Here is a 16522-nt window from a genome sequence, read left to right as displayed (position 1 = left end):
TTTTATCAAGAGAAGAATCCTTATATTCGTGAAATTTTGTTGCTAATTTTGTTTCTTGAGTAGTTTCTGGCAAGCTCTCTGGCGTTGCATTCATGATTGCAGTCTGCTCCTTATTTGTAATGCATGTTCTATTGTTCCCCAGCTCCGGCCTCTTGCCGGTGGGCTGCCTACCTCCCTCTGAAGCATTTAGATACTAGATCCTGAACATAAAATCTGCCTATGTCCTGTAATTTCCATGAAGCCAAATAGCAGTCTCTGTTTTTCCATCGTCTAGAAACACCCTTGTGTCTCATCCTTTGTGCAGCAACAAGGAGTCTTCCATGTGTGGGTTATAGTTTCAATGTTTTATGTGATCTCAGTGGTATAATCTCATGGAAACTATCGATAACCTGTGTATCTGATAGTGGCATGGACCTACTTATGAGCCAGGTCCCCTTGGGTAGCAGTTCATAGGGTGTGGAGATTAAAACCTAGTATGAAATCCTTCTTGGGCTATTTTTTCTTGAGTTTTTCTTTAGCAGAAGCATTTCACTGTTAGGAATTTGATTCATAAGATCATCTTGATAAACCAGAAGAAATTCCATTATGTATCAGACTCTATCTAACTTCTTTTAAAACGATGTTTGGCATATAAATGTTGTCCGTCTGTCAGCTGCTGACTTTTCACATTGGTAGCAGTTTCTTTATTTCCCATTCTTCCCTGAGGATCAGAGAAGCAAAGGCTTTCTGAGGATCACAGTAGTTCACAAACCAGGAAGGGAACACCTGTTTGTGTGCTGTGCTGTTTCCTAGGCGAGCTCCAAGTGCACTGTAAGCCCTTCAGCCCTCCAGACGCCCTCTCAGGTAGTGTGGTGTCTCACAGTGGAGCCCAGGGCACTGAGGCTCAGCGGGTCCCTTCACTTGTCCCAGACACTTGGTCACTGGCAGGTGGGACACTGGCCTCTCCAGGGCCTGACTCCCTGGCTCAGGCTGTGGCGTCTCCTCTCAGCAGTCGGACCATCAGTGACTGAGAGAAGACGGTGCCCACCTTTTCCTCTTTGTCCTGAACCAAATGTTTTGCAACTATCTTCATCTTCAGCAGAAAGTTGCCAGAGGGCTGCGGACCACCCCTGTGGTCCCTCACTCAGATCTGCCAGCTCCAGATGCCTCTGTGCACTCTGTCCCAAGAGCAGAGCCAGCGGCTCCTCCAGCCAGGGGCTCTCTCTGGAGAATCAGCCAGGATGAGCGTTCACGCCTCTCCCCATCTCCTGCCCTCAGGTCACCTGCTATCACGACAGGTCCAGGTAGACCTTGAATTTGGCTGTGCTGAAGCCATTAAAACTGTGGAGCTCTTTCTCAGAAACACTGACAGCCGGGGATGGGTTCCTGTGAAGAGGATGAGTGAGGCTCAGCCATGTGAATCAGATATGTTTCTGAGATGGTCTGAGTGTGTGATTTGGCCCAGTCATGGGAGTCCATTGTTCACAATGGGCCAGGAAAGGCCAAATCCCCACAGATGGATTGAGATGAATGAATAGAATATCTAAACTCTACAGGGGTCCATCCTGTGTCCTGATTCTCATGATAACCTGAGGACAGTGTGGATAGCTGTTATGCAGCCATGTGGGTACAGGTAGTCAGGTCTACCCGATCCTCTCTGTACAAGGAGAAACCCTGCAGAAACCAAACACTTGATTTTTAAATTACAACTTGATCTTCCATTGGAGGCTTCTCCCCACACTAACAATATTGGGCAGTGTTGTTGATGTTTGATACAATGTTTGGTTATTTTATATTCTGTCACTGCAAAGAATATTCAAAGCATTGGTTTAATAAAACCCATTCTCAAGGAAAGACAAATAAAATTAGATGATGAAATTACACAATGATAATTAAAAACAATCCTAGCCATTGATTCAAAATAACATTGGAGAATAACGGGATACATAGTTTTGAGAGTTCTTTCAACCACCAAATATTGTACAGGGATTTTCCCTTCAGCCCAATGTGAATTATCATCAAATCTGATTAAGTGTCCTAAAATATGATGATTAACGATTAATGAACTTTGCTTGGTGGAAATATGAAGGGTACATCAGACTGAGAGAAGTGCTTTTGGCAAAAGCCCTGGAAGCTCACAGAGGCTCCTGGTACAGGGCTGGGGTCAGAAAGGGACCAGCCTGAGTCCTAGGAGGATTTGCAGAGGGAGCTGTGGGAAGTGACGTTGCAGAAGAAAGAGGGACTAGAGACAGGAGCACTGGAAAGGCTAGTGAGGAGGCAGATTTGTGTAGCAGGGAAGGGAGGATGAATTTCCATAAACTGAGGAGCACGTGATGAAACAGGATTGGGGGTGATAAGACAGGTGACCTTTGAGAGTGTGGAGAGGACTGAATCAGAGAAAGCAGTTAGAAGGAGGTTGGATGAATCTTTGATGAGAGTCAGACACAGATGCTCTCTGGAAGACAAGGAGATGACAGACACATGAGAGACAGTTAAAGAAACAAACCTTGTGAGGGTGCGGTTGCACAAGAGGGAGGTGAGAGGAGAGCAGGCCCTGGTGGCTGTGACCTCACATGAGCCTGGCCTGGACCAGAGGAGGGTACTTCATGTCTTTGGTTAGCCCACGTTCCGAGGATATGTACTCATTTCACAGGAGACATATGAGCAGATTTCATTAGGAGCACCGTCCAGGCACCAGTGGAGGGACGCGTATTGAAGGAGTGTACATATATTATCTCTCTAAAGAGACACAAAGTTGTTTCCAACGGGGTCTCAGCCCTCTCCTCCACTCATACTAGCTGCTATGCCATCCATCCCCACTCTGCCCCACGTGGGGATACATTTTATTCTATATTCACATGTACGGGTGAGCAGAAGGGTAGACAAAATTTCAAGCAAGGAAGTTCAGAAGGGTCTGGAATGTACTGTATTTTCTCAGCTCAAATTCTAGTGGTACCTGAAGCCTTCAGGCCAAATGCCTCTCCCTGTTCTTTTATTCCTGTCGGTAGATAACAACTCTTTCTCCCCCATGCCTAGAAGCTTGTCGAGAACCTTCTCTCTAGGCTACAAGACTAAGGCTAAGAACAGAATAAGAGGCTTGACCTCCTGTGTCACCCAAACCCTCTAGACTCAAGTGGGTGATCTCTCATTTCAAGAAATTGCAGCCCAGCACCTGCCTTCTCAGCGCCCCAGTCACAGCCATAAATATGACATCTGCACAATGATCTCTGCCTTTGCTGTCTGGGTTATCGGTTGGTTTCACTCTTGGGCTAGGACAGCAGAAATGGGTCTCTGGGAGGGCTTAGCAAGAAAAAGCTTCCATTAGTCCCACTGAGCCCTCTTTACTTTCAGGTGACACCTGGGAGGACTGTCACCAGGGACCTGTGAGTTTCCCAGGGTCAGAGGTGCCAACTTCTCAGGCACAGCTTCAGAAAAGCACCCACGTGACCGATTGTCTGCAGTGGCAGCTGGACCAGCATTTCGACTGTGGTGACAGCAAAGCTATGCTGGGTCTTTCCTCCACCAACTGGGGCTTTACCTCCAACCCTGACTCTGGAAACCAAGGACCACTCTTTCTAGGTAAGAAAGAAAAGGGGAATACAAAGCTCTGGTCCATGTGCTGGTCATCACAAAGCTGTGGGTGGAGGAGGCAGAGTGCTTTCCCACGCCCGCGGTCAGCCCAGTTGAAACCTGTGACACTCTGACAGAGTGAGGTGATCAAGAGCCTGGGACTTAGGACAGCTCAGCCTCAGGCCCTGGTTCTGCAAATTCCTGCCTGTTTACCTGAGCCGAGTTATTTATCTTCCTAGGTATTTGCCTCTCTCGTGCCTCATGTGAACTCTTTAGAAATTCTATCTCCTTTGCATATTGGTGGGAATCTTAAACAATACAATATCCAGGGCATCTGATTCGCTAAAATTTGTTTGATCCCCACTATGAATATATAATATCTAAGCATTGTGTCTTTCTGGTGCTTTAACACTTACCAAATGATTGCACAATGGTTGCTTCCTTGTGGAAGCATAAACTCTACGGTCTCCACTTTCTCTGGACCCCATCTTCCCTGCTTCCTCAGAGAGTAGCTTGGCCAGTATTTTCCTCTCCTTTCACCGTCTGTCATCAAGGCAATTTACTCCCGTTGGGTGCTCTCAGTTAGCGGGTATCAGCAACATTCAATAGGAGCGTCAACACTGGCCCTGCAACTCAGTCCCATGTTTGCTTTTCACATCCAGTTTCCTTTCCTCAGTTTCCCCTCGTTTTAAAAGAATGCGCTGCCCTCATTCTTGAAGCACACCCGCCAGTCTCTTTCATGACACTCGTTTAATTCATTCTCTCCACTCATCTCCATGTCCGTCTCCTAGTTTTCATCTCCTCCGAGTCCACCTCTGCTCAAATTTCCTTAAAAGAGCTTTCAGACCCTCACATCCATTTCACCTGGGACGTGTTCAGCCTTCCCTCCTTTGCTCTCCACATCCTCCTCTAGAGCCTGGCGCTGCCTGGCACTCTTCCCTCAGGCCGTGGCCTCGTCTGAGGATGAGGAGAGACCCAGGTCCTCAGGTGGCGCTGAGATGAGAAGGAGCCCCTGTGGCAGCGTGGAGAGTCTCATGGAAAGTGCTCAGGGAGGGCAGGGATGCGGAGCGGGACAAGAGCCACCAGGTCTTGTGTTTATTGTCTTCTCTTCCCTCTTGTCTCTCCTTTTCTTGGGCTCGGCCTCCCACACTCTCAGCCAAGACTGAACTCCACTGGCTCAGTCACTCTGTTTCCTGCTCACCTTCCATGGAGACCTGAACATAAATCCAGGCCTCACAGCAGATTTTGCAGCAAACGGTAGTTTTAATGCCCTTTACGTTCACACCCCGTCACACTGTGACTCCCCCCGGCCCCCACCCCTTATCTCCTAGTTCCTGTCACCAAACGAGCTTCTTCTCATTCTTCTTCTTTTTCTATTTTCTTGTCCAAATTCAACTCATCAGGAAGCCAATAGAACGATCCATTCAGTAGCTCAAATCCTTCATTCTTTTATTCCATCACAAACACACTCACTTGTGAGGTTTCTTCCATTTTTATCATATCGTCTATGCCTTATTTAAAGTATGTATAAATATCATAAGTAACCTGTTTACATATATATGAAGTACATATTGATGCACATTTAAAAGTTTTCCAATTTAGACTTCCCCATTTCTTTTCTCTCATGAGGTTTTCCTTCAGCTTTGACTTTGCTTCATCTCTTCCCTCCCAACAGTACAAACTGCATCCTGTAGGAGTTTCTTGCCTTTGTCTTTTCTACCTAGGAATTTTTTGTTGTCATCCATTTTATTTTTCTTGCTCATTTATGGCCCTGTGGCACACTTAACAATACTGGGAAGTATAAGGAAGATCAGCAAGAAAGAAAATAGAAAAATATCTCCATTGTCTTCACCTACCCATGGGCTTTCAGATGGCCTTTCTTGTTCCTGGACACTTTCTGTACCTGATGTCCTTCTTGGGTGAAGGAGTGAGTCTTTGTAAATCATGAATAACAATGGATCCTGTTGGCTGTGGTTTTATCTTCAGAGCTGGATGCTTCCATCAGAGTGAAGAACCCTCCCAAGCTGGAAGGTGAGGGCTCCACAGCAAGCACTCATGAGCGTCCAGTCTGTAACAAGATTAAAGGCTTAAGTGTCCTGAAACAGAAGATTATTAGAAGAAAACTGCTGTTTGGCAAGTGGAGACTAGCGTGCAGATTCCCTGGCCTTCAGGCTGAGGGTCCGGAGGTAACCCCGTGCGCTCCTTCCTTGTGCTCTTTGTCTGCTGTGGCTGAATCCCCCACTAACGTTTCTCTTCCTCATGTGCTCACTCAGCAGCTGACACTGCCTCTGCGTGGTCTTTCCTCTCTTTTCCATGGGGGCGGCCACCCTGCAGTGCCCTCCGTCTCAGTCTCCTGGTTAGGCTCTGACCACTATGTTTTCCCACTGCTACCGTCCTCATATGCCCTCTGACCTTTCCTATTAGCCACAGGAAGCCCAGATCCATGGTCCTCCTCATCAGAATAGCAGCATTTAGGCCACTGAAAACATTGGCCTTAAGTCACACACATTCTTGGCTTCTTCCCTTACTTTCCCTGCCCCTGCCTCCAAGTCCACTGCCTCTTTCTTTCAGGATCACGTCTTAAGGAATCACTGGCACGTGAGTTGGCTTCTGGAGAAATGAACCTAGGACAGCCCTTACCCCTCAGCTTATCCACCCGAATAAGAAATCCCAGACTGAAGGAAAAAGCCTTGATTACTAAAATAAAATAAGAACCCGGGTCATAGGTGGGAGTCTGGACTGGCCTGAGTCATGATTCCCCTCAGCCTCTGATAGGCAGAACTTTGCTAATGTGCAGGGGGCTTCCAGGAACTCACTGGAGCTGGCATTAGGTGGAGGACAGTAAATGGCTCCCTAAAGGGACATTGGGGAAAAGGAGATACAGAAGCCAGGATTTCAAAATACAGAGAGCATGAGATGGACAGGCACTCAGACCTCTCCAGTTTTACTCACATTATTCCTTCCCCATATTAGTAAAAGCCCAGAGAAATGAACTGAGTTGAAATCTGAGGCCAGGGCATGTAGGACAGCATTGGACTGAATTAACTTTGGGCCACATTTATGAAGACCCAGGGAGATACACAAGAATACAAGATAATCATTGCTTCAGACCATCCAATTGAGAAGGCCAATTATTCATAGGAGAGTAACAGAAAGACCAAAAGATCTTTGGGGCCAGTGGAGAGAAATCCATATTGGACTAGAAGGAGAAAATAAAGAGAGAGATGTGAAATAGTGCAGGCCTGGTGAGTAGTTCTAAATGGTGCTACTGTAAAATGAACACGGGTTGAGTTTTGAGGTGACATGGATGCCGTATCCCAATCCAAGGAAATTCTGATTTTAAAGTTCTGGAGATGAGGTTTGGATATCAGTATCTTTCAAAGCTCTGCTAATATGCATCAAGGATTAGAAGGACTGTGGATCTGATAGGATATAAGTAACGAATATGGCATGGCCTATGAGTGGCTGCTTCCTAAAAAAGCTGAATAACAACAAGTAAGGGAATTTGCATTCTTCTCTCAACAGAAATATTTTGTACAGCCTGGCGAAGAGGATAGAGAAGAAAAAAGAGACGTAGATAGCTAAGTTAGAGTGATAGATAATCACTCTGGATTCAGTGTCTCACAATTTTCATGGTACAAGATACAATAAAACAAACAAACAAAAATACATAGACCCCAAAGTATAAAATCGACCCTCCCCTTGCCACAAGAATAAAATTCAGTATTTCCTTTTCTACTGTTAAAATGCAACTTGCAGTTAGCTATTCACTAAACATGTTCACAGCCTACTAACTGGCTCAGGACAGCAGATGCAACAAATTTTTTTTTTCATCGAATATAGTCTTTATGCCAAAACCCCATAATGAATGTTAGGCCTTATCCTGCCATATTTTTCCTTTTACATACCCTTCTATCAGTTCAGTTCAGTTGCTCGGTTGTGTCCAAATCTTTGCGACCCCATGGACTGCAGCACGCCGGGCTTCTCTGTTCATCAGCAACTCCCAGAGCTTGCTCTCATTCATGTCCATCAAGTCGGTGATGCCATCCAACCATCTCATCCTCTTTTGTCCCCTTCTCCTCCTGCCCTCAATCTTTCCCAGCATCAAGGTCTTTTCTGAGGAGTCAGTTCTTCACATCAGGTGGCCAAAGTATTGGAGTTTCTGCTTCAGCATCAGTCCTTCCAATGAAAATTCAGGACTGATTTCCTTTCGGATGGACTGGTTGGATCTCCTTGCATCTCAAGGGACTCAAGAGTCTTCTCTAATCCCACAGTCCAAAAGCATCAATTCTTTGGAACTCAGCTTTCTTTATGGTCCAACTCTCACATCCATACATGACTACTGGAAAAACCATAACTGACTAGATGGGCCTTTTTTGGCAAGTCACGTCTCTGCTTTTTAATATGCTATCTCAGTTTATCATAACTTTTCTTCCAAGGAGTAAGCGTCTTTTAATTTCATGGCTGCTGTCACCATCTGCAGTGATTTTGGAGCCCAGAAAAATAAAGTCAGCCACTGTTTCCCCATCTATTTGCCATGAAGTGATGGGACCAGATGCCGTGATCTTCGTTCTTTTGAATGCCTAGTTTTAAGCTACCCTTTTCCGTCTTCCTTCACTTTCATCAAGAGGCTCATTAGTTCCTCTTTGCTTTCTGCTGTAAGGGTGGTGTCATCTGCATATCTCAGCTTATTGATATTTCTCTTGGCAATCTTGATTCCAGCTGTGCTTCATCCAGCCCAGCATTTCGCATCATGTACTGTCGATAAATTTGCTCTCTTTTTGCAAATTTTATTTTAAGTTTCCCCTCTTTCCATTCATCCCTCAGTCTCTTTGGAGCAGGATTTCCCTGGAACGCCTTATTTCCTGTTCAGGAGGATGACCAAACAGCCTCTATTAACTGTTGACTCCTCCAGATTGGAGCTTTCCTCTCCTCCTCTCCCTTCCCACAAATATATAGGAAGGGCCTGTGGCTTGGGCTGTCAGTAACAAGTCATGTGGTTTTGGATAGTCCTTAGACCTTTGAAAACATAGCTCCTCCTCTGTAAATTATGGAAGTGGACTTGGATGCATTCTGAGGTCCCTATTGGTGCTCACATCCAGGACTCTCCAGGACCCTGCTTCTCCTGAGAAGGCAGGGATGAAGAGGTGGAAGAGGGTGTCTTTCTCAGTTGAGGATCCTCTGCTCCCATAGCTGTCTGTTTCTAAATGTGTATGAGGGATGCTCAGCACGTCCATCCCTGAACGTGTGGGAAAGCATACAGATGAAGGGGATTCAAGAGTCCAATGACTGTTGAGGATTGAGTGGCAGGGATCCAGTTAAGACTCTGAAGCAGCTCTGAGCTGAGATATCACCAAGCACAGGTGGGGTGAGGACAGGGTTCCTTAGATGCTGCACCACAGGCTAGATGAAAGTTTAAGGAGGTATTCCTTCTCAATCATGCATCTCACTTCCCTCTCCAGCCAGCCTGTGGCTCTCCCTTCAGCTCGTCCTGTCAACAGGAGCTCTGTCTGCCCCTGGCCCCAGTCACCATGTGGCCATCCCTTCAGGCTCAGCAGGGCCTAACGAAGACTCACGTTTGTTCTCTCTCTCTCTCTCTTTCACAGATATCAATTACTTTAGGAACTAAAAAAAGATATTGTCAATTTGAGAAACCACACTATAAAATTACCTTTTCCATTTGATGAAAAAGAATCTACAACAGCAACTCGATTTCAACCTCAGCAACACTGGAGGGATCCTTTCCTGAGAATGAACATCCCAACCAACAACCACTGTCCACACTCCAAGGGACAGAATTGATGCGAGTAATCCCAGTCATCAGCCTCCGAATGTAATCCTCAGTAAGGTGATCAATGCTTTGATGGACACACAGTTTGGAAAGACCTTAATACTGCTCCTCTAAATAGTCGTCCTCCACACACCAGCATGGGAACAGTTGGAAGAAGACAGCATATCAACCCGGTCATTCTTTGCCACCAGATGGACTGTGCTCAAAGCAGACAGCATTTACTGCGCATTGTTCTTGCTGAAAGTGTTTATCCTGTGTTTAATATTGAGGTAGATATCAGATAACTGCAGAATTGAGACCTTTGAACTAGACAACTGGCCTGTCTTTCTTCAAACGGTCGATGTTTGCACCAAAAAGACAACAAAAAGGAGAAGAGATGTTTTAGGTCCCAAAGGACTAAAAAGATCGTGTTGCTTTATCTCTTTAGTCCTTCGGAACCTCAAACATCTCCTCACCTTCTTGTAGTTGTCTTTGACGGTCGTGATATTGACTTCTTTGCAGAGGACAGGTCAGTTGTCTACTGAAAGGTCTCCATTTTGCAGCTGTCTGATCATTGCCTCATGATTAAATTCCGGTGAACCCTTTTTGCCAAGAACACCGTCTAGTGAATGCTGTGTGATTCTGAGTGCAGCCTGTTTGGAGGCTAAGAGTGTCCACTTTACCTGTCCCCACTATGATTATTTCAGCATTGAACACTGTTATGCAGAGGCTTATAAGATCTGTTCTTGAAAAGACAGGCTTTTGTGTCTGTAATGAGCAATTTGATCAGTGGTATTTGAGGGTGTATCAATATTGTATTCTATGGTGCTCTTTCTGTAAAAATTTTACCACCCTTTATTGATCCCTGATGCGTGTCAATTATCATATCTGTGGTATTGCCAGCTTTGTGCTGTGGAAAAGACAATCCCTACCCCTAACATATAATTAAAAATATTTTTGTGTTTCACTGCAGACTCGTGCTTTTTTAAAATTCAGGGTTATAATCCATGATTTTCTTGCATTTATTTTTAATTGGAGGATAACTGTTTTCCAGTGTAGTGCTGGTTTCTGCCACACCACAGTGGGAATCAAACATAAGTACAACTATGTCCCCTCCTTCTTGAACCTCCTTCCCACCCCTCCCCCATCCACAATCCATTATTAACATGATTTTTTGCAACATAAATACTCTTGTTTCTCATGTGCGGTGCTGTGCTTAGTTGCCAGTTGTGTCCAACTCTTTGCAACTCCATGGACTGCAGCCCAGCAGGCTCCTGTGTCCATGGGGATTCTCCAGGCAAGAATACTGGAGTGTGTTGCCATGCTCTACTTCAGGGGATCTTTCCAACCCAGGGATGGAACCCAGGTGTCACCATTGCAGGCGGATTCCACCAGGGAAGCCCAAGAATACTGGAGTGGGTGTCCGATCCCTTCTCCAGGGAATCCTACAAAATCAGGAATCGATCTGGGATCTCCTGAATCGCAGGCAGATTCTTTACCAGCGGAGCTACCAGGGAAGCCCCTTTGTTTCTCCTGTTCAGTTTGTGTCTTAAACTCCTCTCACATCTTTTCATCTATGTTTCCCATTTGTAGTAGAGTGTATCTTCTGGGTTTCTTTCTCTGTTAGTTTATTTTCTTTGTGTATGCGTATTTGTGTCTGTGTGTCTTTTGCTGGGTATTTTGGAAGGCCTGGATAGCTAGTTAGTGCACTAAAAGTTTTGACACGTTAGTCCTTTAGTATTTTGTCACATTTCTAATATTTGAAGTATATGTTTCAAATGTTATCTATCAACTTCAACTTTTTACTACTGTGATGCTGGAGGACATTATTCTGCTTTTTCTTCTGTCTTTACCTACCTTATAGTATTATTACCTTATTGTATTATTTCAACCCAATCAAATGTATATCCTTTATAAACTATATTTTTCCTACCTTTTTTTTTTGTTAATGTGCTAATTGGTAGGGTAGAGGTAGGAGCTGGAGGAGGGGCCCACTGGGTCCTTTCGACCCCCTGGTGGCACAGGATGGCTGTCCCACTCTGGGAGTACTAGCAGCCTCCCTGTAGAAGTTTGAGGGTGTTCCTAGGCTGCCCCCAGAGCAGGGCCCACCACACAGTGGTTTAAATCTACAATCCCATATATTCAGTGATGACCAGATGTACATAACTCATAGTTTCCTGTCAATTCTTGATGATCAGAGTTCGTCTTTAAAGATTTCTCATGATGGACTGAGGACTCCTTAAGTTTGATATATTTAATCTTGTTTTCTGTTGCTTTGATACAGTATAGACACCTTGGCTAAATATAAAGAACTTGTCCACAATGAGTTCTATTGATTTTTTTTTAAAATAATGTCTCACTTTGTATGTTCTGCTGAGATGTAGAATGTAAATTGGTTTTTCTTCACTGAGGCAAAGGGTGGTCTGGAGCTTCAGGACATTTTTTCTTTTTTACATAAAGGCTTTCGGCTCTACTTGAATAGGTCTTAGACTGACCATTCCAGGTCTACTTCCCCTAGGTCTCTATGACTTTCTGACCCTTTCTCACTATCTTTTGTTCATTTCTGTTCTGTTTGATGCTTCCATTTTTAATGCAGCGTCCCTTATAAGTTTGGATAAATATGTTCTCTATGTACCTTGTCATTTAGCATTTTCTTTTCCAGAGAATTTTCTTTAGCCTCAACTTTTTTTTATCTCTGTCAATTCCAATTTCTCATTTCTTCTTTCCTGTCTACTTCTATCTCATGTTGTGTATTTCTTATGTAAAATATTGAAGTTTTCCCCATGTGTATGTATCTACAAATGCTTTGTTCAGAACAATTAAAAATATGGATGCCATTTTACATTCCCCAATGTTTTTTGATTAATTCTGAGGCAATCTTTTCATTTGCTGCAATTGTTGACTCTCAATTTACACTTTTCTCTTCTGTCACCTTGGAAGAAATGTCTGCTATATAGTTTTCATTTTCACATGACTAGGTTTACCTGAATGAGAGTCAGTTGTTCCAGGTCAGAAGGGATTCGTGCTTTGAGTGGCTTAGTTGATTTCTTTATTCTAGGTCCGTCTTGTGCAATTACTCTAGCCGAACTAAGACTTGGGGGAAAGGCATGGTGTGTCTCTTGAGTTGGGGATTTTATTTCTTCCAGTAGGACCTTTAATTTCTGCAAGTTGTACCATTCTCTTTCATCACCACAAGTGTCCAAAGGATGCTCCCTTCAGCTCGGTCTCAGCTGATCCCAGTAACTGTGCCTCCTCAAGATTGTCCCCCTCGGTGCTCTGCACTGATCCCCTTCCTGTCAATTCCCCAGTCACCAGAGCTAGAGCCAGCCATGCCTCAGACATCCTCTGAGTTTATCCACACGCTCTTTCCGTGAGTTATTCTACCTGAGTTCTGTCTGGAGTACTCCCTCCCTGCTGTGCGCTCCTCTATATGCAGGGCCTTTGCTGATCCCTCTGCTGCCGTGTGGCTCCCAGACCTAGCTGAATACAAACCAAGTCACGTCCACAGTGTCTCGGGTCCCTGGTTGTTTGGGTTTTGAATGGTGTCCTTGACTCTGTTCTCCTAGCCCTCAGAATTGTATGAGAGGTTCAGCTGCTCTTATTCTAGGTGGACCTGTGTTCTCCTATCATTCTTTTTCAGATCCGAGATTTCAATAGTACACAAAAGTAGACAGAACAGAACACTCCCATCTTGTCAGGCATGGTCTACAATTACCAGCTTATGGTTGAACTTGTCTTACTACAATCCATGCACTTACCTTTTCCTATTTTTTTTTAAACGAAATCTCAGACATCATGTTTCATTTCTAATTATGTCAGCATGTTTCCCCTCAATGAGAACTCTTTTTGAAAGTATTATCATCACAGCATTATCATCATAAATTAATTCAAAATCTTTAATATCATAAAAGACTATTCAAATTTTCCATTTTAAAAAATGCAGCATTTTTTTCAGCTTATTTGCACACATAGGGTTTTTTTTTAATTAATTGACTGATTGATGGCTGCCCTGGGCCTTCGCAGCTTCGCACGGGGCTTCTCCAGTTGTGGAGACCGGGAGCTCCTCTCCTGTGGTTTGCTGGTTTCTCGGCGTCAGTAGTTGCTGCCCATGCACTCAGTGGTTGCGGCTTGTGGGCTTAGTTGCCCCTCAGCATGTGGGACCTTCCTGGAGGGATCAAACCTGTGTCCTCTGCATTGCTAGGCAAATTCCTAACCAGGGAAGCCGCCTCCCCTCCGCCATTATCGTTTCTAAGTTAGTATTCTCTTTTGGATCCAAATAGAATCCGGAAACTGTAATCACTAACGTAATGCATTTATTTTATTTTATTTTTTTTGAGATGTTAAACTTTTATTATTGTACATTTAAAACATTTAGTTAAAGTCAATGAGAACAATGAATGCAAATAAAAAAATGAAGTTTTAGATTAAATGTGGTAATGCATTTAAATCTCTTACATGTATCAGTTCAGTTCAGTCGCTCAGTCGTGTCTGATTATTTGCGACCCCATGATTCACGGCACGCCAGGCCTCCCTGTCCATCACCAACTCCCGGAGTTCACTCAAACTCACCTCCATGGAGTCGGTGATGCCATCCAGCCATCTCATTCTCTGTCATCCCCGTCTCCTCCCGCCCCCAATCCCTCCCAGCATCACAGTCTTTTCCAGTGAGTCAACTCGTCGCATGAGGTGGACAAAGTATTGGAGTTTCAGCTTTAGCATCAGTCCTTCCAATGAACACCCAGGATTGATCTCCTTTACAATGGACTGGCTGGATCTCCTTGCAGTCCAAGGGACTCTCAAGAGTCTTCTCCAGCACCACAGTTCAAAAGCATCAATTCTTCGGCGATCAGCTTTCTTCACAGTCCAACTCTCACATCCATACATGACCACAGGAAAAACCATAGCCTTGACTAGACGGACCTCTGTTGGCAAAGTAATGTCTCTGCTTTTTAATACACTATCTAGGTTGGTCATAACTTTCCTTCCAAGGAGTAAGCGTCTTTTAATTTCATGGCTGCAATCAGCATCCGCAGTGATTTTGGAGCCCAAAAAAGTAAAGTCTGACACTGTTTCCACTGTTTCCCCATCTATTTCCCATGAAGTGATGGGACCAGATGTCATGATCTTTGTTTTCTGAGTGTTGAGCTTCAAGCCAACCTTTTCACTCTCCTCTTTCACTTTCATCAAGAGGCTTTTGAGTTCCTCTTCACTTTCTGCCATAAGGGTAGTGTCATTTGCATATCTAAGGTTATTGATATTTCTCCCAGCAATCTTGATTCCAGCTTGTGCTTCTTCCAGCCCAGCGTTCCTCATGATGTACTCTGCATAGAAATTAAATAAGCAGGGTGACAATATACAACGTTGACGTACTCCTTTTCCTATTTGGAACCAGTCTGTTGTTCCATGTCCAGTTCTGACTGTAGCTTCCTGACCTGCACACAGGTTTCTCAAAAGGCAGGTCAGGTGGTCTGGTATTCCCATCTCTTTCAGAATGTTCCACAGTTTATTGTGATCCACACAGTCAAAGGATTCTTACATGTATGCTTACCTTCAATTTCTTCTTCCTTCCTTCCTTCCTTGCTTTCTCTCTCCCTCATTCTCCATCTCTCTTGGTCTATTGCTGTCCTTCGTTTTCCCTTTAAATCATTCACTTGTTGGAGAAACTGAGTTGGTTTTTCTGTCGCATTCCCACAGTCTAAACTGTATACTAGGGTGTCCTTTAATAGCGTTTCTGTCCTTCATACTTCCTTTTCGGTGGTAGAATATAGGGCAGTGCTGTAATGTAGCGAAAATGCAAGTCACATGTAGTTTAAAATTTTCCAGTAACCACATTGACAACTAAAAAGTATAAGAGCCTGACAATTCAAATATAATCTACGTAGCTGATAAAGCTATATACACCGTAATGGAAACATGGGGCTTCCCAAGATCTTGCCTGCCAATGCAGGAGACACAAGAAATGTGGATTTGATCCCTGGGTCAAGAAGATCCTCTGGAATAGGAAATGGCAACCCCTACAGTATTCTAGCCTGGGAAATCCCATGGACAGAGGAGCCAGCGGGATATGATCCATGGACCCAAAAGAACTGGATAAAACTGAGCAACTGAGCACACACACAAAGGAAATATAATCCCAGCAATGTTTTAAAGTTGTGTTTAATAGGAAAATATTGTGCATGTCTCCAACTTTTAAGGTTACAGTCACATGAATCATACATGAAAATCCAGGTCCTCAGTCCCACTACTTTGTAACTACTCAACAGCCATGGGTCTAGTGGTCCCTGTTTTGGACCTGTAGATACAGAGACTGAAGAGAGTCAGGCTTGCAGTCCTGGCAGACCCTTCAGAAGTGTGTGCGCTCTCTGATGAGGAGGACATCAAGTCCTGAGTGTTTCTTCAAATTGTATTACCAGTCCTTTTAGTTCAAGACCTCTCAATCCGTTTACTGATTACGTGACACTAAATGGTGATATTGCATCATCATGTAGTATTTAACTGCAATACTTGCATAAAAAGAAACTTCTCCTAAATACTAAATACTTTTAGTTACTCAGTGGTACCCTCTGTAAAGAGAACTGCAGCTTAGTGAGCAATGCCCCAAGCATCCTCTGTGGTCACCAATTCGTTTGTTTCTTTTTTTCCCCATGTGCTTATATGAATTCAAAATTTCAAACACAGTGAAGTATTTCAATTCATTGCAGTATAGCTCTCACCAATACTCAAATTATCTCTCTTTGGCAGTGAAAGTGACTGTAAGCTGGCTCCTCGTTTCTTTTGAAAAGTTTCTGATCGTATTTGAGGCCTTTCTTGATAACACTACGACAAAGTGCTCTCTTTGATCCTGAGTATTTTCTGCCCTGACCTGGACTCATTTTTCTAAGGATCCCTGGTTTCCTTTTGTGCAAAATATTCCCACATCAAATTGTAACCTTCAGATGCTTACTGGATTTGGTGTATTTCTAGGTGTTTCCAGTGGACAGAGCTAGGAAATGCATACTCATCTTTGTAAGAATGTATATATTCAAATTCAGAACTTCAGGCCTTATTGAATGTTTATCTTTCATCTGACTCTTTTCCGTGTACCAGTACTTTTGTTTGTAAGGACACTGGGAGTAATAGAAATACAAGATTTCATACAATCTCCTTTGCTTTCCCCCACATCATTTGGAATAAGAATAAATACCAACAATGCCAATAATAACA

The 16522-nt window shown here is 43.9% G+C and overlaps 2 protein-coding genes across 2 annotated transcripts in view; both read left to right on the top strand.

The window, feature by feature from the left end:
- The window catches only part of LOC148778144 (NBPF family member NBPF4-like), a 62448-nt gene extending 52157 nt beyond the window's left edge, over positions 1-10291 (top strand). The window contains exons 15-17 of the mRNA XM_088836015.1: positions 3331-3558; positions 5536-5735; positions 9156-10291. Of these exons, the coding sequence (XP_088692141.1) occupies positions 3331-3558; positions 5536-5735; positions 9156-9233 (506 nt within the window). The 3' untranslated portion in view covers positions 9234-10291. The remainder of the gene's footprint in view (positions 1-3330; positions 3559-5535; positions 5736-9155) is intronic.
- LOC129556737 (myomegalin-like) overlaps positions 1-16522 on the top strand; it is a 631881-nt gene that overhangs the window by 139310 nt on the left and 476049 nt on the right.

The sequence above is a fragment of the Moschus berezovskii genome, chromosome 4, assembly GCF_049115385.1.
Source record: "Moschus berezovskii isolate FMDL1 chromosome 4, NW_MosBer_1.0, whole genome shotgun sequence".
NCBI classification, from domain to species: Eukaryota; Metazoa; Chordata; class Mammalia; order Artiodactyla; family Moschidae; genus Moschus; species Moschus berezovskii.
Note: the sequence above shows the minus strand (reverse complement) of the source record. Positions and strands in the feature narration are given on the sequence as shown.